The sequence below is a fragment of the Ammospiza caudacuta genome, chromosome 3 (genome assembly GCF_027887145.1).
Source record: "Ammospiza caudacuta isolate bAmmCau1 chromosome 3, bAmmCau1.pri, whole genome shotgun sequence".
Classification (NCBI taxonomy): Eukaryota; Metazoa; Chordata; class Aves; order Passeriformes; family Passerellidae; genus Ammospiza; species Ammospiza caudacuta.
Genome location: NC_080595.1, coordinates 87954738 through 87980621, shown reverse-complemented (window position 1 = coordinate 87980621; position 25884 = coordinate 87954738). Strand labels below are relative to the sequence as shown.

General features: G+C 36.0%; 1 protein-coding gene across 1 annotated transcript in view; it reads right to left on the bottom strand.

Annotated features, from left to right (window-relative positions):
* Nucleotides 1-16048, bottom strand: part of DLGAP2 (DLG associated protein 2) — a 300323-nt gene extending 284275 nt beyond the window's left edge. Inside the window, exon 1 of the mRNA XM_058801632.1 lies at nucleotides 15976-16048. Coding sequence (XP_058657615.1) covers nucleotides 15976-16033 — 58 coding nt within the window. The 5' untranslated portion in view covers nucleotides 16034-16048. The remainder of the gene's footprint in view (nucleotides 1-15975) is intronic.
* Nucleotides 16049-25884: the final 9836 nt, after the last annotated feature.

Here is a 25884-nt window from a genome sequence, read left to right as displayed (position 1 = left end):
GTATGGTTCTTCAGGAGTTATAGACACATTTGTTCAGCAAACTTCTGAATGGATAATTTTAGTTATTTCTGTATAATTCGAGTGTCTTATTGAGAAATGCAAAGCCTTCAAGCAGATGTACAGGTATTGATTGCTACCACAAGAAAACTATATGCAATACCACACAATTTTTACAAAGCCCCTTCAGCAGGTTAATACGTCAAAGTAATGTATAACATAATTTAAAACAATTACACATCCTTGAAGCATACCAAGAAAAAAACCAACATTGTACTAAAGGGATATTATTTTTGCTGGGTATTGAATTTTACAACTCTTCAGTGAAAATCTTTGATGCAGAATTATAGGTTCAAAAATAATACAGCCCTTGCCATCAGGAAGTGTCTTTAGAAATTACATATACCAAGGACACACAACTGTATTATCTGGGTTCTTTTCAGTTCCATTTACAGGTAGAAGAAAATTACAGAGACTAAATCCAGTATCACACAGACCATGGCTCTTAGTATCAAACTCAGGGCCTTGTATTCAACAGCATCAGCCCCTCGATAATCAAGTTCCTGACTTTCACAAGGGCCCTTGTGTTCAGTTCAAATCAGCTCCATTTACTGGTCTCAATCCTGCAAATAACTGATGGCAATCCCATGTTTTGGCACAGAGCTGTGGATGCTGGCTGATGTCTTCTGGAGAATCATGGTTAGAGTGCAAATACAAAGGTATCCAAAACTGTGTTAAGGGTGGTTGTGTCTTCTAGACAAAATGGACAGTGCTGTACACTGTGCTAAGTGCTACCAATTATGTTATGTGCCTGCAGCGTGTGGCTTGTTCTCATATGAATAACTTAAAGAATAATAGACAGAGTGTGAACAACAGGAGTCCCAAGAAAAGTTTGAAGGCAAGAGGGGATAATAAATGAGCAGTTTCATATTGATATGCTTTCTGCTTCAAATCTTCTCAAGTGCATATTCAAGTTTTTAAAACTGCATCCTCACAGTGCTGTAGTTTACACCATAACTTAAAATGCTATGCAAATCCATGTCAACATATTTACTAGTCTTGCTGTGTATCTAATACTGTTAATTGTGCTTACCATAACATTTGCCATTATGTTTTCATAAATAAATTATGCAAAAAAATATATTTCTAATGGTATCTGGTTTTAAACAAGTTCTCTAGCCCTGAAGGTGTTAGCAAGTAAATTCAACTCCATTTAAATGAATGGAAAGGTGTGAATACTGATCTAACAGCATTTGAAGCTATTTTTAACTTTTTCTTAATTTCTAGAATGTAATCTTAAATACTTTTCTAGTTTCTAATGCAATGGTATGTTCTTCATCACTACTGTAGCAAAGAAAAGAATTCTAGAGGTGGAATTTCCTTTACTGCTTGTTATGATGACATCCTTGCAATGGCATTTCCAGTCACAGCACAGGCAAAATTCAAAATAATTTATTACATCCTAAATGTATTAGTTTTCACTTTAGCTTGTTTTTTCCTCTTCCCTAAGTCAACACCTATTCAATGAAACTCTTGAACTCTTCTTACTGTTTATGTTAAATATACAGACTTTTGTAATGTTCTTGAAGAACTTGGTGGAACTAATAGCTAGAATAAGAGAAAAAGAATTAATGGTCATTCCTGAAAATAGAGGTAGAAAGAGATGAAAAAGCCAGGAAAGAAAAGCCAGTATAACCAAAGTTTAGTGATAAAAAATCCAAGTTGACTGAAGAGCTTGTTTTATTGTGTACTTGCTATAAAAAATAAGGGAGCAAAGGGGGAATTCTGACAGAACAGGCAGTGTGTAGACTGCTTTTTAAGTTGTCTATTTATGTCACTCATGAAGAAACTCAAAACAACCTGAATCACTATTAAGATTAGGATTTTACCTAAAAGGCTTTCCTATGTCAAAAGATATGGACCTGATTATATAATAAAGAATTTTGGCCTATCTACATCTAAAGAATAGTTACTGGAAGAATTAAATGGTCTCTTTCAGTTCATGAACAGCTACAGGTATTGCTAGCTACCCAAAGAGTAATAAATGGAAATATTCATATAAATGTTTTTGCTGTATTGCACCCTTTTGTTTTACAATCTCCTTGAAGATGAACTCATGCCTTCCTCAAAAAACAAATAATGAAATTCCTGTAAAAATCATAAGTTCTGATAACAGAAATCATTAATATTTTTTCTCTTTATTTACTAAACAAAGCAATATTTTGAAACTTAATATCTGAATACATTCTGGCAAAAAAAGCACAGACATTTCTAAGACCTAAACAAATTTTCTGAATTGAAATATACAAGAAAGCTATTTCACCACTCCAATTTTTAGATCATTTAAATGTTTTAAATGTTTTAGATCATTTAAATGTTTCATTTGATGTTTTATAAGTCTCCAGAGATAAATATTTTTCATTACTTTAATGCATCGTAATTATTGTTCCTATCCAGGAAGGTGCTGAAGGCTCATTTTGTTTCCAAAACTAATGCAGTTGGTAGGCAAACACTCTGTCTGCCTAAGTGTGTATGTAATCATCATAGCAATGCAGAAGGGAGCTCTATAAAGGTATTAGGGAAAGAACATTTTAAAATGAGTTCCTAAAGTTTCCTTAATAAATTATTGTGAAATCTGAATCTGGATGTATGATATTCACATAGACCAAAACTAGAATGTCTCTTTTCGAAAAATTTCAAGTATTGGAAAATCTATACCCAGAACAAATCTGTGCAGTATGGATTTCCCTAGTCTGTGTTTGGAGTCCTTTCTCTAGTTAGAACAATGAAATTTCCAGCTATGTGGCACCTTAACTGTAATAGAACAAAACACTACAAAGCAGCAAGGAATAAGCTCTCACAAGACAAGGACCAGGTTAGGTTTCGTCCTGTTTCAAACGATAACTTGACAACTGAACTCTAAAGATACCCCTGGAAAAAATCCATGGAGGAGAGGAAAATCAACATGAACACAGGGATTTGCCTTTCATTGTTTCAGTGCAGGACAAAGGAAGGGCAGTTGGGAAACTGGCCTGTGTGCTGTATATAACCTGAATAGAAGTCTTGAGCAAAGAGCCCTGTCAGTCTGGCTTCCTCCAGGGGCACGACATTCATTTACACAGAAGATAACTCCTGAGACTGCATAATGTGCTAACATGAATAAACTTATTCCCTGCCAGTGGAAGATTTTGCTGTACTATTATTATTAACTAATCTTCTCCATTCATTTTACAGGTTGAAAAGACAAGCAAAAAGTAGATTTTTACAGTAAATGAAATATTTCACTGAAAAGTATTTTGACAATGCAATAACATATATATTTCTTTACCTAAGCCAAACTTGTTAGAAACTTAATGAATTGCTTTTATATCATCACCAACATAACAGCTGAGGTCCCTACACAGCATGGATCTTTAACAGAAAAAAACACACCATCCCTAAGACTGTACAAATCTATGAAGCTGTTTCTCAAAATATTCTAGAAAAAAAGGAATCTAGTTCTGACAGTTTTCCATTGTCTGAGGGATACATGATCTGGAAGCATACAGCTGACTCAAACAGAATTCATGATTGCATATGCTCAGTTTTTTTTAAATGTTGAGTAAGACTGTATGAAATAAGCATCAGATGAAGAGTTGTTTTATCTTTCCCTTATTTTTGCAGTTTTTCTCAAACAAAGTAAGAGGTCAACTCAATGCAAGAAAAATAATCATCTGAGAAAAATTCCTCAGGTGCCATACCATTTCTTAACACCTGAGAGATTTCTACTGGAATTATTTATCTCTAAAAAATTCAATACTTGCAATCTCAGAATTATTTAGGTTGGAATAGATCTTTAAGATCATTAAGTCCAGCAATAAAACTGACACTGCAAGTCCACCACTAAACCATGGAGCCAAAGTCACTTACTGTGATCCCCAGGTGCCACTTCTAGACATCTATTAAATACCTCCAGGGATGTTGACTCCACCACTTTCATGGGAAATACTGGACAACCTTTCAGTGAAGAAATTTTTCCTAAAATTTAAACTTCCTATGGTGCAACTTGAGACTATTTTCTCTTGTCCTATTTGTATTTACAGATACTGATGCATACTTTCTTTAGCAAAGAAAAAGGCTAACAGTCACATTGTGTTATTTTATGGAGCCTTTCAGCTGGAACCAGTGTCTGTGCTTTAATATCAGAATAAGTCTACAATTCTAAACCAACAAATAAAGAGAATATGTGGATAATTCAGGTTGGTCTTAGCTGTGCTTCCTACATAATCTAAGTACACCTTGCTTCTCTGCATAAGACTAACTGTACTTCAGCAGATTAGAATTCCCATTGATTTAAGTGGGAAGGGGGAAAAGAAAAATCTATACTTTGCTAAAGCTGCAGCACTCTGTTTACCAATAATGATTTTGTTCTTAGTTTAGGAGACAGAATGTCTATTTGTCTACTGAGAAAATTCTATAAGACAACAATATCCACTTTTCACCAAAATATTAATTAGGCTTCTAGTGTCCAACTGTAGTCCCATAACATAATCAATGGATTATTTCCCAATGCTTCATTGTATGTTTCAAGCATGCAACAGCATATCAAGACCTACAGCCCTCTAAAGACTTGCTTACTTTTCTTTCAGATTAAACTCACCCATATCATAATAGATCCAGTTGCAATGGGGAACCAGAACATTTCTCCCATATTTAATAAAAGCCCAAATTCTGTCTCTACAAACATGGGTTTGTTTCAGATTGTCTGGGAGAAGATCTTCAGTTTAATACTCTGTCTACTAACAAAATATGTCTTTATTTTCACAGCCTACTTCTTCCCTCCAAAATTAAAATGAATGCAAAAGTCTGGTTCCATTTCCAAGCTGCACAAGATATCACTACCATTAACTCCCTTTCACTCTGTATTGCAGTGTGTATTGGTGTAAACTGCCTTCATAGAAGTGTATGAAAAGAGTATCTCTATCATTACTGTGGCTTTAAGCTTTTCACGTTCCATTTTTAATTTTTTCCTAATGCTCCACAATGTACTATTGTATATTTGTTGGTCTGGTGACAGCCTTGATGATACACAATTAATACACAATTACACAGTCAATATATGTAATTTTTTTCTATGTATTGTTTTTCATTCCAAAATGTGTCCTTAAGTTGAAAATCTACTGAAAAATGCAATTCATTTATTAAAATGCAATTATTCCTTTGGCATAAAATCATGACTATAACTCTATAATAATCATGACTATAACTCTATAACTAACATACTCCCCCCCATTTGGGAAAAAAATTAAAATTAAGTTTTCCAAGCCTCCAAGACCTGGAGGTGATATTTACAGCATCATAAAGTTAAGTTTCTTTAGCATTCTTGTTATTTTCTGGTTATTAACATTGGAAATTTTCTTCTGAATTTTAGACTCCTCTCTTTCACTCTGAAATTTTGTTTTTATTCTATGCTTCAGTTGTTTAAGTACATACATGTGCTTTGCTTCCTAATTAGCAAAGCATTTACTGAGCTTTCACAGTCAGTACTCTGTGATGGCAGAACCATCTTCTGAAGATTTAGAAAGCTGAGACTACCACTATTCAAATAACTCATTAGAAAGGGTAAAATATTTAATCACCAGCTAGTTTAACATTTTTAATATGTATTGAAAACAATTTTGTTGCAACTGGCAAGAGACCACTAAGTTAAGCTTAATTCTATTAAAGCCAGCCACTGTGACTGTATAATAGGAATATCTTGCATAACTAAGTGGATAGAACTCTTTGAAGACAATGCTGAGTGATGTGGAGGATGGTATGCATTTTTCAAGAAGCATTTGATAAGGCTACACATCAAAGATAACTGGTTATTGTAAGGAAACCTTACACAGAATAGAACATATTTTAGAGAACTGAAAAGAGCATAGTTCCATGAAGACACAAATATTTTTGTCTTGATAACTGCAAACTATAAGACAAACATAAGTCTGTTAGTAGCATAGACACCACACTGGACATATGAGAACACAGAAGCATCAACCCATGCAATTTAGCACAGTGAAATTCTACTACATTGAAAAATATGGGTGTATATATTTATATCCTAAAATTTTAGTCAAGAAATGCATCCTATTCTGGACCATTGCTGTGAATAGGAAGGAATCAATCTTTTCAACTTTATGCCAGTATACACTATGAAAAATAGTGTACATGGAGGTATAAACTATGAAGTTGTTTCTCCATTTATTTTAAATTGGAAATAAGAGATCACTTGTATTCTGATATCTTTTGATTTGTTTGCTTTCCCCCTTTTGTAGTAGCTGAGTTAAGATAATCAGGCAGCCTTTCGTAGAACTGAGATGTATTTGATTTTACAATAATCTCTATAGAAAATCAGAGAAGTTTTCAAATGCCTTTGAGTAAACTGTATAATGCATTATGAAAACATACCAGGGTGACAATTCCTGCAGCGCACTGAGAGAGATTAGATGCTTCACATGTTCTCTGAGCTATGAATTATGATATTCAGAGCAGGTCTATCTCCTTTGAAATCAAGTACTCCTAATATCTGAAGATCTAGCACCAGTTGGCTCATATTTTTTATATTCTCAGCATATACTTCCTCTAAAGCTGATGAGTCTATCATTCTTTCAGAACAAATATATGCAAACATGCAGGGTCAGTTCAGTATTCAGAAATTGTCATCAATATTTGGAAATCATTACACTGCTGTTTAGGAATGATAAGTAATAAAAATGTCATTTATTCATAAGCATTAGAAAACCTAAACATAGCCTTTCTGCTTTTGATGAATATTGAAAAGTTAATAGTTATTCTTCACTTAAGCTGATATGACTAGTTTGTATATCTAACCTCTGAAACTGTTTCATAATAAGCTCTCAATAATGACAGCCTCCACTGATTTACTGTCTAGAATATCCATTGACTGACTGAACCCATTATGATGAAGCAATTGTATTCCCAGCAGCATCTATGCTTATACAGCATATGCAGTAATACATCTTAGGTTTGATTTTATTTAAAACCTTATTCTGAATTCTCTTGCCTACTTTCCATATGTCTATATTTTTACAAGAAATCTGGAAGCATTAAATTTATATGCTTAGTTTATCTACTGATCCCATTAATCAGCCTTTGACTACATGCTAGCAATCACTCTTGGATACACTAGGTTTATGTCTGTCATAGACAACATCTTTGTTTGGGGTTGTTTTAAAGAATATTTGACAATGATGTTATTTTAAAGCTATGCCCTGGTTATACTGTAGTCAAATGCTGATAAGGTTGGAATGACACCTGACAAATCTCCAGATTAAAAGTCATTTACTCCAGATTAAAAGTCATTATATTCCATTTTTGCACCAAGATAGTATAAAAATTCTGAAGAGTAGACCAGCAAGGACATATTTAAACAGCATGGAGAGCATGAAAAGAATGAAAGCTTCATCTTATGCTTATAAGTTTACTTCATACAGTCTTGATAGCTTTGACAGCTTTTACTGTTCTTTCAAGTTTCTGCCATATGACTATTTTTGAAGCATTTGAAGCATCTGCTTTTTAGCAAAATATGCTAAAAAGCATCGGAAAGCCTCCTCCATGTTCCAACTTCCCACTCTTATAGATAACTCCTATTTTTTCCTGGCTAGAATGAGCTTTTTTTTCTGTTTGTTTCCATGGACCTTTTTAAGTTAAAACGTCCATTTATAAAGGAACCAATAGAAAATATCCACCTGAAGAAAATTAGCTTTACAGTTTGAGAAGAAAATGAAAGCTACTGAGAGTGTGGAGAAGCAAAACTTTTTCTATTACAGACTTCAAACAGCTTAAAGAACCCTGTCTGGTGGTGGCGACCATAACTAAAAGGTCATATAAAGGTAGTCCTCAAAAAAACCACAAGACAATATGGTCTTGTTTGTCAGTTTATCATCTGAACTACTCACCTCACCTACTTTGGTAAAGCTGAGAAGTTCCAGTAAGATGCAAGTTACCCCAATATGAACAGGAGGAATTATAGTCTAGATAAATGAACCTTGTTATGATATGGTCCTCCTTGCCATCCTGCCCTTGCATCTTCAGCATGAAGTTTAGCATTTGCTTAGACCCAAAAGCATTTAAATTCCAGGCCTTTAATATTAATTACAATCCCAGCTGGAGTCAGTACTTCCACAGTGGCATGCAATAGCTTATAGGACATACCCATCATAAATTGTGGCTCAGTGATTCCATATGACAGACTCCAAACAAATGTGTTCTCAAACGAAAACATTATATTCAAAGCTATATTTTACTAGATGTATTCACATAATTAATTTCTGATAATTTGATCTAATTCAATAATTTTAGGTGCTTGGCTTTATAAAACAGCACAAAAGTCATTTTGCTGCCTTTCCTGATTTCAATCAGGAAACAAGATTTTCAGAATGTTTGTGAATGAGTCAAAATACATATGACATTAATACATGTACACCTGCAAATATAAACATACAAAAATATGAAAAACCTCCTTGTGATCTCATTTATATTATCTAAGTAATTAATCAGTCAGACAAGGCATACATGAAAAGAACTTCTATTATAATCACTGGCAGTAGCACAGTGACAGAAACATTACATTCAGGAAAACAGGATGAACACAACTATTATAACTTGTGCAGTGAAGTGAAAGAGATAAATCCAACACAAAAATATTCTCATGTCCCTAAAAATTAAACTAAAATAATACTTGTAGTGGAAGAGAATACCTCAAATTTAAATCTTAAACCATTCTAGTTTCCAGAGAATTCTATCTAATAATAGCCTTACATATCTTTGCCAGTCTACACTGCTGTTAGAGAGAAACACTCATTCTCCTTATACCTGAGATCAGGAGAGGATGAACATTCCATGGAGTTTTTCTTCTTTTTTAAAATTAACTCACACCTTACCTCTCCATTCAGAAAGTTTTGTAGAGTGCCATGAGTATTTTTGTTGTTGCAGTTTTCAAGAATATTCATCTCTTAGATAGTTTCAGTTCTTTTCAGTTCTTTCAGTTCTTTTGAATATTTCCTTAAAATAGAAGCTGAAAATATTCCCTCTCTCTACAGCCATTGGAGAGAGATAGAGGTAAATCTCTCCCAGAGACAGTAAAAGCAGCCATTACCTTTGCCTCCTTATGCCAAACTCTGAAAGTTACCTGCAATAAATACTGGCTAATCTTTTTCTTCACCCCATTGTGTAAATAGGATTATCTTAAATTCTTACTCAAATAATAATACTAAAAAAATCATCTGTTGAACAAAGTAGTTTACAGGCAGTAATCAAACCCATTAAATTTCATACCCAAAACAGGTTCATACTCAACCACAGTTTCATACTCACAAATCCCTGGATTTTGATATAATGGCTGAAAGCCATCCACATATGTGAAGTAATATTCAGCCCTACTCTGATGAAAACACTGGCAACCTCTAAAACTCAAAGAAATAAAAGAAATCATGCTGGATATTGAACCTTTGAACTACATATAACCCTGTAGAATGATGTGAGGCTGTGAATTACAGTAACAAAACCTGTTGGCTGTTTTTTGTAATAGATGGTGAAGAAAGATGTTGTCCTGATAACAGCTGTGATTCTGAATAGATTTCTACAGCAAAACTTATTACAAGTGGGCACCAGAGGACAGACAAAGTCTTCACTCATTTATAGATATTAAAATTTTATAAATTATGTGCTGTGGCTGCCTTAATGCTTTTCTCTAGTTATCATCCTGCATCATGATGGGGAAAACTTCCTGGCTCATGAGCCACACCTGAAGGCTTTTGCCCTAGATATTCAGAGACATACACACATCCATACATAGTTCCAAGAGAGAATGAGCACTCCACCCCCTTGCTGCAAGATGTATTACTGATTAAAGAATGGTGATATAGCCAATTTCTAACAAAGCTGCTACAAATATCTCACTTCTAAATAATTCTGAAACAGAGGAGAACACTGCTGAAGTACAAAATTGCACAGTACTTAATTTCTTGTTAATCACTCTTGTTAGTTAGTGGGTTTAGAATGGCAATGAATTTGAATTCAGCTGAGTGTCCTGGACCCATTAAACCTGTTGAAAAAGCACTTTAAAAGGGAAGAATTTAACCTCTCTTTTCAAAGGACAGAGAGGTAAGCAAAGCATCAAGTTCAGACTTTTCCTCCTACATAATTTCTACTAATTCTAGTCTGCTGTGGGTGTTTTTAAAAGACTGTTGATCCAGATTTAAAGAATAGAGTAACAAAAGAAACGATAACATTCTTTCTTAGCTGTTCCTCTCTTTGTTTTGTAAACAATACAGTCTTCTGCAGTTTACAAATTAATAACTGTCCCTATGTTATTTTCTTCTCAGAATATCAACTGGCAGTAAAGAGGCAATGGGCACAAATTGAAATAGAGGAAATTCCACTCAAAATTTAGAATATTTTTTTTCCCCATGAAACTGATAAAACATTGGATTAATTCCCCAGAGAGTTTGTGCAGTCCCCATTCTGGGTGACAAAACCCAACTGACTTGGACAGTGTCATGGGCAACCAACTTTCAGCTGCTGGGCTCTGACTGAAAAATCTCTAGGGATGTCTTCCAAACTCAGCTATTTCTGTTATTCTATGAAATAATTCCACCTTAAGGCATCTGCTGAACATGAACTTTCAGCATAAAAGCTCAAATCATGAGTCTATTCCCAGAAGAAAACTGAGCAGCTAGGAGCTCAATGACACCTTTGACACTGGAGGTCAGGACAATATTTCTTGCCTAATAATCAGACTTTACTCTGGGCCAAAGCTGGTGTTACTATTGCATTCCTAGGGCAAATGTTGGCATAAAACAATTCCCACTTAAACAATCTCTTTAAATGAATATAGTAATAATATGGCAATCTGATATTGTGTGCCTATTTTCTTAAGATAGTTATAAACTGAAGATTCAGTTTCCTCTTCTCTTGGCTGATCTGTTGCTTACTGAATGTCACCTGGAGTGAGGTAAATGGTCAGTTTTTCAAACAGCCCAGTTTGGCACATAGAGTTCAGAGGCCACTTCATCATCAGAAATGTTTCAGTACTGATTTATAATTCAAATTATAGAATGCTAAACTAATAGTGAATAAGATGTTTTTCCATCAGAGTATTTTTCTGATGCTGCACTACACAGTTTGCCTCTGCAGATGCAGTTTGCAGTTTTGTCTAGCCTACCTGAGAATGATCAGACACACTGAAGGGGAAGGAAACTACCTCAAAAGTCAACTCCTTCCTAATTCCAGACAACCAATACTGCCTCACTGATTCAAACCAAGAGCAGATTCCTTCACCATACTTGATCAGCTGTGTTGTAAGAGAAAAAAGAAGCAGAGCTTCTTTCAGATCCATCCCTCCCTTGCCCATTAGTTCAGTTTACAGAGCCAATCACTTTCCTGACCATGTATAGCTCACAAGAGAGCTGAGAGCACCAGACGTGAGGAAAATTCCCTTTCCTTAAAACTTGAATGGCCATAAAAGTCAGGGTATATATTTGTCATTAATCATTTAATACTGATTGGTAAGTTAGACTGTCCAAAACACAAAACATAACCATACTTTCCCTCAAATATGGAAGTCATTGGCTATCTAAATGCATGAACACTTGCATACATCAAAGTTCTTCTTTAAAACACTTCTCATTTCATTTGCTGAGAAATTTGGCAAAACTTGTCTCAAATTTTTTGCTAAACCAGCTTCTTACTTGACTTCAGAAACAACTATTCTGTTATAATAAAGACTATTAATAACATTTGAAGAGGTACTTATGTATTTCTTGCTTTCCTTTCTACTTTAAATTATTTCAAGGATAAAGTCCTATAACCAGGAACCATAGAAGCCCCAACAGTGGAATCTGAAAGGCCTAAGAACTGCCAGACAGGAAACCATCTGTGAGATTCCTTTTGAACTATGGCAAGAACACATCTGAATGTGCAAGAATGGGAAGAAAAATCTAGTGAGAATTGGACACTTCTAATATAATTTGTTATACAGCAATATTTAAATAATATATCTGGACATGAAAGTGAATGCATTACAGGGACCTGATTTTATTTACATGTACATGTGGCACTTAGGGACATGGTTTAGAGGTAGACCTGGCTGTGTTAGGTCTACAGTTGGCTTCAATGATCTTAAAGGTCATTTCCAAGCTTTGATTGTGATTGTGATTCTCTTTTTCTCTTTCTGTCTGTGTTCATAGCAGTGATGACAAGTAAGAGGATGAAGTTCACATTGGAACTTTGTGCATTTTTAACAGTTGCTGTGACTACAGGCAGAGTGTCCTTGATGAAAGAGACCGCTGGGGAAAGAAGGGCCACCTCAGGAGAGGGAGGCATTCCCTAGAGGGATAGAAAAAATTGTGGAAGAGAGAAGATCTTTCTATTTGGCTTTTTCTTTGTGTAGTGTTTTGTTTGGAACACATCAGATGTAGGAACATAGTAAAAAACAATGCCTTTCTTTATCCAGTCTATTTGGCATTTAAACATTTCTGCTTTAGCTGAAGTGTCATCTACTGTGCCTTCTGCATGGTAGACATGGAGAGCAACTACTGGGGCTGTCCTCTGCCAGCTTAGATCACTTTCTAAGAGGAAGAGGGTTTGCCTTCAGTTCTTTTCCACACTCTCAGGCATATTCATCTATTTTTTTTAAACCTAGGGACAATGGAGGGATATACACTAGCCAGAAAGAGCAAAAGCATCTAGAGATGCTTAATGCAAAGGACACTCTGCTGGGGCACAACTTGAGAGTCGGAAAAGGGGCAGCATTTGGCCAAAACAGGTATTGTGCTATGATAAAGCCTTTAGTATTGCCAGTTACCAGCAGAACTGTTGGTAAAACTCAAGTCAAAGAGTCCTTAAAATGCTGACACCATTTTGTACCCATTCCATTTGATCCAGCTGCAGCTGGGTGAATACTGCATTGAATGAGTTGTTGAGGTGTTACCAAGACTTCTTTAAGTCAGGGAGGTATTCCCTGTCTCAAAAGGACAATCTGAGAATATAGCAAAGCTCAGGATAGCACATGATAGAAGACTGCTTTTGTTGTTTATTACCCCATCTTGCTATAATTTGCCTAGATTCAACCTATTTGGACATTTGAATAAATCCTTAAATAAGCAGTATCAAAGGCAGCTTTTCTTCCTGAAGTGCTGCCATGCACAGCTTTATTAATGCCAGACAGAATTTCTTCATGACACTCTTGTCTAACATCTGTTGTGAAGTGAATCTGATGGAACACACCTGGAGATGATCTACTAATGCCAACACATCAATTCCTATGGATAGCTGCTAGTTTCCAAGTAAATGGCTAATTTTTGCATATGGTGTTTTTAGCAATTTGGAGTGTTCCCCTACTTCTCTTCTGTGACATTAGCAATAAGCAAGAACATCTGACTTTGGGAAAATGCCCAAACTCTATTTTCTCTATGTAGAATCTATTTAAACATTTATTTTCCTTCTAGTCTCATACTAAACTAAACTGTATCAGCTTAAAAGGGTTCCCTTACTGTTCAAAGCACCCACAGATGAGAAAAAACAAGAATACACAACAGGTACTGGGAAAAATATAATTATGATTAATTCATTGGTTGGATAATTTGGTCTGGTGATGGAGTAATAATTAAATAGCCATATTAATTATTTATGAATTTGGTTAAAATATAGGTCATGGCTTCCAAATGTTTGAGGAAAATGCTTTCCATTAATCTCTACAGAACAAAATAAAGGCTGCAAGAGGCATCAGCTGTCCAGTCTGTTATAAAGCACAATTTCTGTCTTGCCTTTTATTTCTGTTCAGACACCTCAAGGCTGAAAATGGCACAGGTGGCTTGGGATCTCTTATTCCCATTTACCTTCATAGGTGTCCAAGGCCTTTTGGATGTTTGAAGGAATTCTGGTATCAGACTACCTGACTAATGTAGGAGCACCCCTGCTACTTTTTGGAGTCTGCAACTGCAGCTGCTGGCTACCTGCCTGCTGGGCTGTGTCCAGCTCTCCCTGCCCACCCCTCACAGCTCTTGTTGCTCAGCCATCTTCATCTTCTTGTTTGCCTCAATGCCACCATAGCATCCACTAAAAACTGGGATTTCTTTTTTCCCAAGTTTCCTTTCCTACAAAAGACTGCCCTTCTTAATATCTAGCTTCATGCACAATTCAGAACAATTAGGAAAATTATGTCAAACTCTTTCCTCTAATAGGCAGAGCAGAGTGGGATCCTGTGAAGTCTGGTAGGAGTTTCTGGTTTAATTCACTGGCTTTAGATTCAGAGCAGAATTAGGCCATTTGATGCTAAATTCTCAGGATGTGTCTGAATAAAAATAGTACAAATACTGTGGCATTCAAGCTCTTCATCCATAATATATTCATCTTGAAGTGCACAGCTGCCATGCATATATTTATGTAACTGTTATCTGTAGAAATAGTTAAGTATTCAGTTCAACTCTGAAAAAAATGTTTAGAAAAGTTAAGGAAGGCTAAGTGGTGAGCACAAGCAAGAGGCATAGTCATTAGACATACATGTCTTCAGAAGGCATCAAATCATTAACATTTTCACCTGAATCGCTGAAGATACATAACACAGCTAGAAAATGCACAGAGAGGAACAAGAACATGAGGAATCTAAGCAGACTGCATCTTTTCAGTTAATAAGCAGACAGCTTAAGGAGGCAATGACAAGCATTCACTTTTCACAGTCAAAACACTTGAGGCAATCCATAAAATACTCAAACTCAAGGCTTAAACCAAAGACAATGTAATTAACTTATAGAACCTATTTCCATAACATTTTTTAAATCAATAGTGTAAACATGTTGAAAAACAAGACTGGATAAAACCATGAACAATTGAGACATCAGAAGCTTTTAAACACAGTATGACCTCCAGCCTGAGAGGACCAGACACAACAGAAGCTGGATGTGGATCAGACAGGAAGGTGGCAGCATTCCCTACAAACCCCATCTCTTGTATTGTTTTTCACTATCAGCTACTGAGAGCTTTGGTCTCTCCCATTTTGGCAGCTGTCTTGCACTTACCCTACACTGTTCCCAACCTTCACAAATAAAAATGCTGCAAGTAATCTGGTCTATGTATGCAGTGGGTGCTCAGGGCTACAGGAACATCTGTAGCCTCCCTGCTCTACCCAGCTGGTACAGCTATGCAGAACCTCCTTACACCTGCCTCTACTTTTTCCAGATTTCTTCTTCCTTCCTTTCTAGACTTAACTGCGCAAAGTCTTTGGTGCAGCAATACAAGCACAGTCATATTCATCACCAATATTTTTATTCTGTTGCATCTCTAGCAGGCTCTTGGCAGTATAGCAACCAACATCCCAGTAATAAATGAGCTTTTAAGTGCACCAAGCTTTACTATTCAGCAGCTGGCTTGTGGTCTCTGATCAAAACTTAATGTATACAACCCCTGCATAGGCAGTACACCAAATAGCAATAACAGCAACAACACTAATAAAAATGTAAGACATTGCTCTGACCTCAAGTTGAGAACACAGGTCAACTATCTTCCTAACTGTACCAAAATCTATTACTTCAGGGGCTCTTTTCCTAAGCTACACTAACACACTACTGAATTGCAGCAGGTTAGGTAAGTAGGAGCACAATGCCCATTAAGCCTCCATAAACAATTAACTTTTGCAGCTGAGCTCTACAACAAAACAACCTGTCTGCTGCCATGGGATGTTGTTTCACTTCATGTAGGTCATTGGTGAGGTAATAGACAGTTTTACCCAGCAACAGCAGAAAAGTAGCAAAATACCAGCACAACACATCCTTTGATAGGCTTAATAAAAATATAGATCAAGTTCATAGCAGAAGAAATTGAAAAAAAGCAATTACCTCACTTAAATGTATTTCAAATGTTTGCAAAGTATACAGAATTTTACTGCTAAAAATTCCCAACAAAACATACATTCAATGTAAAAAAATGCCTTAAACTTACCTCTTAGTTTACACTGATTTAATATATTTTTTCTTCTACTTTTCAACTTTCCTTGCATCTTGGGAATATAGTGGTTTTCTCCACCCGTTTCCTTCCTCTCACCTCCTCCCCCTCCAATCTGGCCTCCTTTCCTTCCTTGGAGGTTTTTAAGCTTTAATTTGAGAGTGTAAAGCTGAAAAATATTTGATACAATTTTTTTTTTTAATTAGAGAATTGAGCTCCTCACCATGGTTGAAGCATTTCTGGGAACAGCACCAAAAAGCTGGAAGCTACTGCACTGAGTAGCCACAGCTTATCTCTTAAAATCATCACTCATTTATTTTTCCCAGACAACTAATGTTTCAGCATTTTACTTACAGACATGACTGCAGTTTAGGAAACTAGAAATGAGTCCGAGTCTCTTTGTTCAATTTTGGAACGTGAAAACTAGATTCCCAAATTCCAGCGTGGGCCCATCTCCAGCTGGAACAGGAACAAGACTCACCAAGTGGGATTTGACAATGTATGAGCTGAGGCTTAAGTTAGTCACATTTTAAATGAGCTCAGAAGGGTATTGATGATTATATGTTCCAACTGGAGGAGGTAGTTGTCAGTCTGCCTGCAGTGTGCATGTCACCACACCGGGGAAGGGGAAATATTTTAGAGCTTGTGTGGGATTGGGCTTGCTGAATGGAGCACTTGGGAAGTCTCCTCTCCTATAATTTGGACATTGTTGGGAAAGGGGGGAAAAAGTATAGGTTAGATATAATCTTCAGGAACTCTGTAACATGCATTCACAGCCAGGGGTGTTGGAGAGACTTGACATTTCTGTATGCAAGTGAGTGGAAGCCTACAGCCTGTTTTAGGTTTCCGTTAATTGGCACTAAATTTGCTTTACAGCCTGTATATATTTTTTTTTCAATCTTCATTTGGTATGGCTAGAGATTGCTTTCATCTAATAAAGAATATTTTCCTGATATCAAATCTGTGGTAATGCTAAATAAATCATATCTTTTGTAAATGCTTACACATTTCAGGTATGTGGATAACAGTAGTCTTGCTCTCCATTCCTTTTTTGTTCATTCATTTCATTTGTCTTTCCTCCTACATTACCCCTGCCTGAACAACAGCAAATTGCTCTTCCAATCCATTTATTTGTGTGAAACTCAGCAATTGCATGTCTAGTCTTTTACACAATCTATCTGCACATTCTTTCAAAGACAGTATTTCCCTTTTAGACATTATACTGACTACAAACTGGACCTTCTACAACCAGAAAATAAAATGTTTTAGTGTAATTGAACGTGTAGATTTTTTTGCAATTAGTTAATATGTATTAGGCATATAAAATCAGTTCTGAACTAGTTTATCACAGATGCATTAGCTTCTCATTTCTCTCAATCAGAATATGATACATAATTTCTTCTGCTCATATTTCTAACCTCCTAAGTATCGTTTATTTTCTGTTTCCTGCTGTTTACATCATCTGCTGACTTCATTAACATGCTGTTCACTTGCTTTCTTTAAAACTATTAATGAAACTGTTAAATAAGGCTGAAACAGAGACTAATCATTATAGCAGCACATCGGACAACTGGAATGTGTCATCAGCCAAGGTTTCTGCAGTAAGGTCTAAAAGTCCATTTGTCAAAATAATTCCTTTTAATTGGTTTCACTAAGTTATTTTTTCAATTGACTGATGTTTAATTGTGGCATTACCAGGAAGCCATTTGTGAAACCTTGGCATAGAAAATCTGATTGCTTATATATTTGCTTTTGTCAAAACCAAACTTACTGGAAAGTTTGTGCTTGCTTCAGAATGGGTTTTGAAGTACTTACTACAGTTCTTCTTTCTATTTACCTATTCATACTCACTGCTTCATATTATAGTTTACCCTTACAGATTTGAGATCCTTGAATTAACTCCATGCAATTGACAAAACAATTAGGTTGCTTTTAGGCTGTGCAGAAAGGTATGTGATAACAAACAAATAATATTAAATAGAAGATAATATTATTTACATAAATAGACACACATAGTGAGAATATATATGAATTCAACACAGACACAAACATTTCCAAAAACATTTCCAGCATAACTAAGGGAAGCATGAGAAGTGTCTGTTAAACATCAAAAAGCATAAACAGAGAAGGAAAAAAACTATTTTACCTGCTTAGTTACTGGTGACCTGCAAACACATTAACCGAGAATAAATTAGGCTAGAAGTGAGAAAGTAAATAACAACCATGAGGAATGTGAGCCTTCAGATAAATCTCCCAGTGTATGTAGCCAAGGCAATGAACATAAAGCCTTTAATACAAAGCTGGCTTGGTTCACAGAAGGAGTTGTCAAGTGGTTGCTTGAAAAGGCAGCCAGCCTGATCTCAGACATGGTGGCCCTATCTGCCTTCCAGCTCTGCGAGCATTCACGACAGTGAATACCAACTATTCTTAACCCCTGACTTTGTCTTTGAAATTACTGATTCACATTTTCTTTCTAAAGTCTGGAATAAATACTCCTCAGTTTTGATGAACCTCAATTGCCTCATGAAATCTAAAATAAGAAAATGCAATTATTAATCTTCATTAAATGAGCTGCTGAAGTTTTAAGTGTAAAACTTTTGCCCTCTAAAAAATTAGTTTTCAGTAACTACACATAGGGGTAAGCTTCTCAAGCAAGGGGACTCTTGAAGTCAGTGGATTCTGGCACTGACTGAGGTCTTGGTTAAAAAGCTCAAGTTCACTACTCCTGACATACAGCAACTGCATCAGGGTCTGCCTCTCCAGTAGTATCAACACAGACCTGGGGAAAATGGACATAGCCTAGACCAAAAGAACACACCCTTGACATTTTTTCTTTTTCTGGGGACAAAACCAACAGAAATCTCTCATGGCTTAGAAAAGATTGAAAATATTTGAATCCAGAACTATTTTGAATCTGAGAAGTGACAGAGCTGATTAAAAAGGACAATCAGGCATTTTTGTAGTCATATTATTTTGAGTATATAGGTCATTTCATTTTGAAGTTTTCAGAAAAGACTTGAGGACATTCAAAAATATCAGCCTATCTTTTTATACAAAAAACCCAGTCTCAATTAAAAAGACTTTCAAAAGATTTGCTCATGGATATGTATTTGATTTCATGGAATGAAGCATTTTTGAGCCTCCTAAGAGCATTCTCCTCTAAGTTTTTAACTCTTGTCAGTGGAAGAAGGAGCTTTGGTGAAAGTTATTTAACCTTTATAGTGCATTATTTACATAGACTACTCCAAGAAAACTAACAGGGCTGTTACTCTAGGTACAATCTTTTTTATTTGGCTGAATAGTTCTTGGCCTTTTCAAAGCACATGACTCATTGTTTTCATCAGCCTATGATCATAATGATACAAAGAAAAGTCACAGTAATTATAGAGCAGTCTTCATAAGAGCTATATTTAATAAGCTATGCTCATCCCTGTTCCAACTCCACTGGCTTCTGTCAAAAGCAAGGATATATTTAACTGTTATGTGCTAGCTGGCATAGCTACAATTATTATCCTTGAGAAAGCAGTAATGCTCTGGCCCTTCTAGAGGTTACACCTTATTTTCTGTCTGTTAACAACAGTTGAAATAAATTGAGAGCGCAGTAAATGTTCATAGACTTCAAACAAAGCATTCTTTCCGAAATCATGTCTATAAAAGGCTTAATTGTGTTTTTTACCTTTTCAGTTTGACAAAAAAAGCAATGATGAAAGGTGAACATAGCTATATCTGTATATATGCATGTATTGGCATAAATACAAACATATTGGCAAGAAATATTAGAAGTGTATCATCAAAACCCTTTATTTTTCACTGGATTATTAGCTGTTTAAGCACAATTAGTGACTAATATTAACTTCAGAAGTCTTTAAAAAATGGAAAAAACCCAACTCTATCTAGAGGAGATCACAATGAACATATGAAACAGCAGGAGGATACAGTCTGCTGAGTAGCACAAAGAAAAAATAAGAAAAAAGTTGATCAGGATACATCTTAACACACAAACTGAGCATCAGATGTAATCTGTTGCCATCACCAGGTGGTTTACATAAACATTATGAGGCCTCTGCAAATGCTATTTTGAATTGTTACTGGAAATTTATTACAGCATAATATGAGATAATAATAATAATATAAAAAAAATAAACTCAGGGCACCAGCACCAGCCTGGTTCTATTTTAACTCTTCAATTTAACCAGGGGAAAATAATTCAGACTACCTTGAAGGAAGAATAGGTATATGATTGACTTCAAAGGGCTCTCTAACAGTAGCATACAACTTCTGGCATCATTTCAGTTTCACTAGTTCTTGATAATTAAAATACTGTTTACTTCACAGTACATTTTTAATTAATAAACAAAATCATTTACATAGCTTCTTTCTTTGTCTGTTTGCTAGCACGTGTTCTGCCACACAAGTGTTTACTTCCTGCTGCCCTGAAGAGGAGTCCTTGTGCTCACAGCACAGGAACAATATGGCTCAGAGAATCAGATCTACAGAACCATCCTGAAATAACTGGTCATTCAGGATGGGAGGAATGAGGAGTGAAATTTCACATGCAAATTATGGGGGGGGGGGGGGAGGGGCAAACAAAAATATAAGATAATAATAACATAATTCATTAATATCTGGTAATATTAATAGAATTCAAAGAACCAAACATATTTTATGTTCATTCCAGAACTCCACACATCCTTCCTATTCTTAAAAAGCATGAGGTATAAAATCCTTCCATTTCATCTACTGCATACAAGATATCTATCTTCCCACACTGCCATCCAATACAGCTCAGAATTCTGGTCTTATAAGCCTCAGTATAAAATGTGCTGTTCTCTAAATTAGAACTTTGAAAGCATACATTGTGTTTATAGGCTGGCTCACAGTCACAGGGATCATATATGCCTGTGAATGTATATGAGTGCAAGAGACAAGACGACTGAACCTATTGATTAATTTCTAATTAAAAGAGAAGGCAGTGAAACACTGGGAAAATTCTGAAGCAACCTTGTATTGTGATATGCAGAAGAATGCAAGCTGCAGTTCATTGGTGTCTCCATAGAAACAAGACATATTGGGGGGTGTAAGACACTGTCAGAGGACTAAAAAAATTCAGCTTCAGCAGAAAACAGAAAAGCACCTGAGGGATTTTTTTTTTTTTAACCAGGAAAACAAAAATTAATTATTCATTTCCTATATGGGAAGCATCCATTTTTAGATGAGTTACTTAACATGCATCAGGATTAATTTATGGAGTGGCTAATCCTATGATTTTCTAATCCATAAAATCTGTAGAAAATGCATCGTTACACTTCTAAGTATAATGCCAAAGAGGAATATAAGTAGGCTCTCAATGAATAATTGAAAGGTCTATTCAATGTGCTGTTAATTTTTGGTAACATTTTCGCACTTACTTTAGACAGTGCTTATGCATTCATATGAATATTGGCTCATAGGCAGAACCCCTTTTTGGCTTGTGCAAAAGGTGTCCCCAGGAGAATTAAAGGCAGTGGGGAGACATTACTTCAAGACACTGTGCTGTAAACCTGCTCAGCATCCCTCCTACTTCAGAGGAACAGAGACTCAAAGTGTGCAGCTGCAGCAACTATTTTTAAGAAGTTGAACCCACACACAGGATGGATTAAAAAAGGCTCATCTCCATATGCTAAACCTGAAACTATAGGCAGAGATTTTTTCCTATGTGACCAAGGGACCTATGCCAGCTGGTAGCTTTTCAGGCTGGGCTACTGTTCCTTGGTTTTATGCCCTGAACAGGCTATTGAAGCCTTGGGGACAGACCTCCCACCTCAGAACCAACTCCAAGCCCCCTCAGCTCTTTTCCTAGAGATATATATTCTTTATTGGTAGAGGTCCCCAGTACTGAAGGTACCTTTTACCTCCTTTTCTACTGAAACAAAAAAGCTGTGGAAATTATCAGTTTCCTCATCAAGCTGTTTCTGCTCCATTTCCTCAAAAGAGAGGAAAGCTTGTCATGCTGCCTCCAAGGCCTGGGGTACAGAGGAAGCACTTCTGCAACACAAGGGAACTGAAGTTCAGAATTGCCATTAATCCTTGGCTGGAGGTCCCTGCAGCATTAGGAGTCTCTCTTAAGCCTATGTTAAGACAATGCATGTTAGATATGAAAAGAGAAAAGGTCCTTCAAGAATAACCAGGTGAGATGGTGTACCACGATATCATGGTGAGGATCCAACCCCTTGACAACAACTAACCACTTTAAGGAAGACGAGGATTAAGGAAATGGATAACTATGAGGCTTCCCAGCTGCAAACAAGACTTAAGGATTCTAAAAAGATGTCTCAATGTGGAAAGGAAAAAAAAAAGTTAAAGTGAAACCAGCTATTTAGGGCCTTTTTAGTGTGCCTTTTATGTGTGTCACACATAACCAAGTTCTGTACAAAGCACCCATGCTAGTAAAAAAACAGAGGTCTCACTGAAGACTAAGTATTATGCATATTTTTTATCAGGTATGATCCTCCTAATAAATATTCAGGTACTAGAGCTCTGCCAGAGGATGCAGACTCACTCTCCTAGCTCTCTACCGACTTGCATCAAGATGCATCTAAGATCAGAGAGAATCCTTCAATTAACAAAGCATGGCATCTTGCAGTCAATTTTCAAAATTAACACAAAATAGAATGGCACTGTGAGTGAATATGTAATGTTTATGTCCAGCTGTGCTTTTTAGTATATGTGAAAAGATAGAAATTCAGAAAAACGTGAGCTGATATGCACTCATTTACACTACAGTTTCTCCAATCAGTGCACCAGAGCTGAAAGCAGTGAACTTGCAGGAAATCACTTATCCTTCACAAATGCAAAGTAGTGCCTGCACAGAAAAAGTTAAAATTGATGGGTACACATGGAAGAAGAAATTATTTAAAAAGAGGTGCAGAAGATGATGAAAGATAGCTGATATGGCTATTTTTTTTCAAGGAGCATAAGAATTAAAAAGATAGAATTATTTTTGATCTTATGAAGACTGTAATGCCCCTGTAATTGAATTTTGGACTTTGGATAAACAGTAATACTATCCTATACCTTTGCTTTTATGTGCCATTCTTGTCCACATCATCAGTCTTAGGTGATATTAAGGCCATTTCTCACACAAGAAAAATCTACTCTAGGAATAAGAGATACCAAAAAACCATGTTTTTCCGAAGGACATAATATTAGGTTGCTCTTTAGGGAATCTCTTAAACTCTTCTATGTTGCACCTAAAGGAAAAAAGAGTTGTGTAATCTCAAGTAGTCTGCCTTCACATCCTTCACTGCAATCTCGGCTTCGGGTCTCTGAATCCTTATAGACACTGACATCAAATGAGGAAAGGATACAACAGTTTGAAGTCTCTTTTCCCCTTTCCTGTGCACCCTCTCCATTTCCCAAAGAACCAAATGAGAAAGGGAAATTACTGACATTTTTCACTATTGTGCTGGTTATTAATAAAAGTCAGACTGAAGGGACAGTGAGAAGTAACACTCAGAAAGGAAGGGTGCTCAACAACACCTGATACACAGCTGCTGATGTATACATCATGATCCTATATTACCACAAGTTCAGATTAAATTAGATGGAATGGTGTCAACATATTGCAGGAGAAAATTAGCTATAGCTTATAGAATAAAGTCTTTATTATCTGTCAAGCCTACTTGACATTTATTTTTACAAATTATGATACTTTATGGGAGGCTGTGCAAACACTCTGACCATTTTTATAGGTGATATTAGATCTAAAGCACATACCAGCATCATGCAGTGATGGAACTTCAGCATGGTTTTGACATTAGTAATACATACTGAGTTTGCAGTAATGACTCTTACAAGTTCTTTGGTCCCAGGAGTGTGTTACACATATTGCAGTGGGGTCACAGATGGATGTTCCTAATTGCAGTTCCAGGAACAGTGAGATCAAAGATCTCTGCCAGATCTTCTGTCCCCATAATGCATACAGATCCAAATTTTCTAGAGATTCAATTTATCTGGGTAGCCAAGGCTGCCTGAGTCAGCACAGGATATATGAAGTTTTAGGGCAATTACTGGAGAAAAACATACTGGCCATGCTGGCTGTCATAGAATTTTGTCACACACAGTTATCAGATGTGGAGAAAAAAATCAGGAATAACTGTTATGAAAGACTGAAGACTACTGCAGTGTGTCCATCATTCAGGTCAGTGGTTATGGCTGTAGTGCAGGACTGGTGAGTAATGTGTTTAATTTCATACTTTGCCAAAGGCTTCTTTGGGGACATAGAGGAACTGACCGAGTCTCTGCTTAATTCTCAAAATAAGGATAAAAATCTTCCCTCACTTCAGAGATGTGCTCAGATGACTGAGGCAGGTTGCTGTAGTGTGCAACAGGTTCACATTACTTTGCTTTTATATGTGTGTATACATATAAACATATATGTGCATATATTTTATTCAATGAATGACATCAAGGACAGTAAATATAGATAAACATTGCAAATTCACTTGCTTTCCTAAAATTTGCAGGTAAAGCATCTTACTTAGAAGAAGAAAGGATTTTGTAAATATAAAAGTTTTATTATCTATTTTTTTAATGCATCCAAGACAACCTAGTGCAATATTCTTCCCTTAGTTATTTTACACTTTGGCATATACAATATTCATTGTGGGCATATTTGAGTGAGGTTTTTTGGGGTTTTGAACATTACATACATGTAATGCAAGTTCCTTTAAACAACTTTCCTGCTTTCCATAATTAAAATAAAATAAAGCAGAAAAGGAACATGTTAATTTTCCTGCCAGAGCTGCATTTATCCCTAAGCACTTTGAGCAAGGCACAGCAATGCACAATATGTTGCACAGTAATTCTGCCTGAGTAAAGCTCCTGATATTAAAGAATAACCATGCATCCAAGAGACAGTCAGCCTAAGGCACAGACAGATTGACACAGCGTGGTGCAACATTTTTGTCCAGAATCTGGAAATGCCTGCTTGTGAAACTTTGGCAAGAGTAAGTCTGCACCATATGCATCTCCTTGTATGTTTAATTGTCTGTATGCAAGCTATTAGTCTACCTTCAGGAGTTACTTTTCTTAATGTCTTCTTCCTTCATTGCAGTATTATGGCTAAACGAATATTGTAATGTCAAATAAATAAAAGACAACCCATGGCAGTTTGAGGCTTTTGACCCAGCCTGAAGCCAGAGCTAATGAATAAGAGTAATCAATAAATCAGTAAGTGTTTGGTTCTAAATCAGTATTGGTATTTAGGCAGAATTGCTTCAGGCAAATGTTCCTTTAGTGTGCACCACAGCTCTCCAACATCTTCATCTCCTGCCATCACTGCATCTTACTCATTCACTTGTATTCCTCATTGCTATCTCTTCACATTAGTAAATATTGGAGCTATGCTTGATGAAAGAGATATTTCAAGAGATATTTTAAAAAAACCTAGTAAAGAGTAGGCAAGAGATATTTTAAACCTACTAAAAAGTTGCATTAAGAAACAGTGGTCATTCCCACTGAAATGGCATGAGAGATCTGCAGCAAAATCCAAGATTTCTTTGAATTTAAATGCTGATTATCTAGTTAGTAGCAATAATCAAAAGAACCTTATGTAGATAAATGAAGATACCTACAAAGAAAAGACATTTACTGAAAATAGGCACAAATGTATTTTACATTTCTACTTTGCATCTCAGAGCCACATTTACAGATAATAAATCACTGTGAATAGCATGGTGGTGGGTTCTTTAGAAGGCATATCTGCATGCTTGCTAAAAAGGATGAGCACTCCATACTGTGTCCTGTGTGAGTCTACTCAGATAATTTAACTGTATTATGAATTGCACAGACTATACATATCACTTGCACGTATTTTCTACATTATTGTCATCAGGATAGTCCCAAGATAACAGAAGTGCTTGGGGT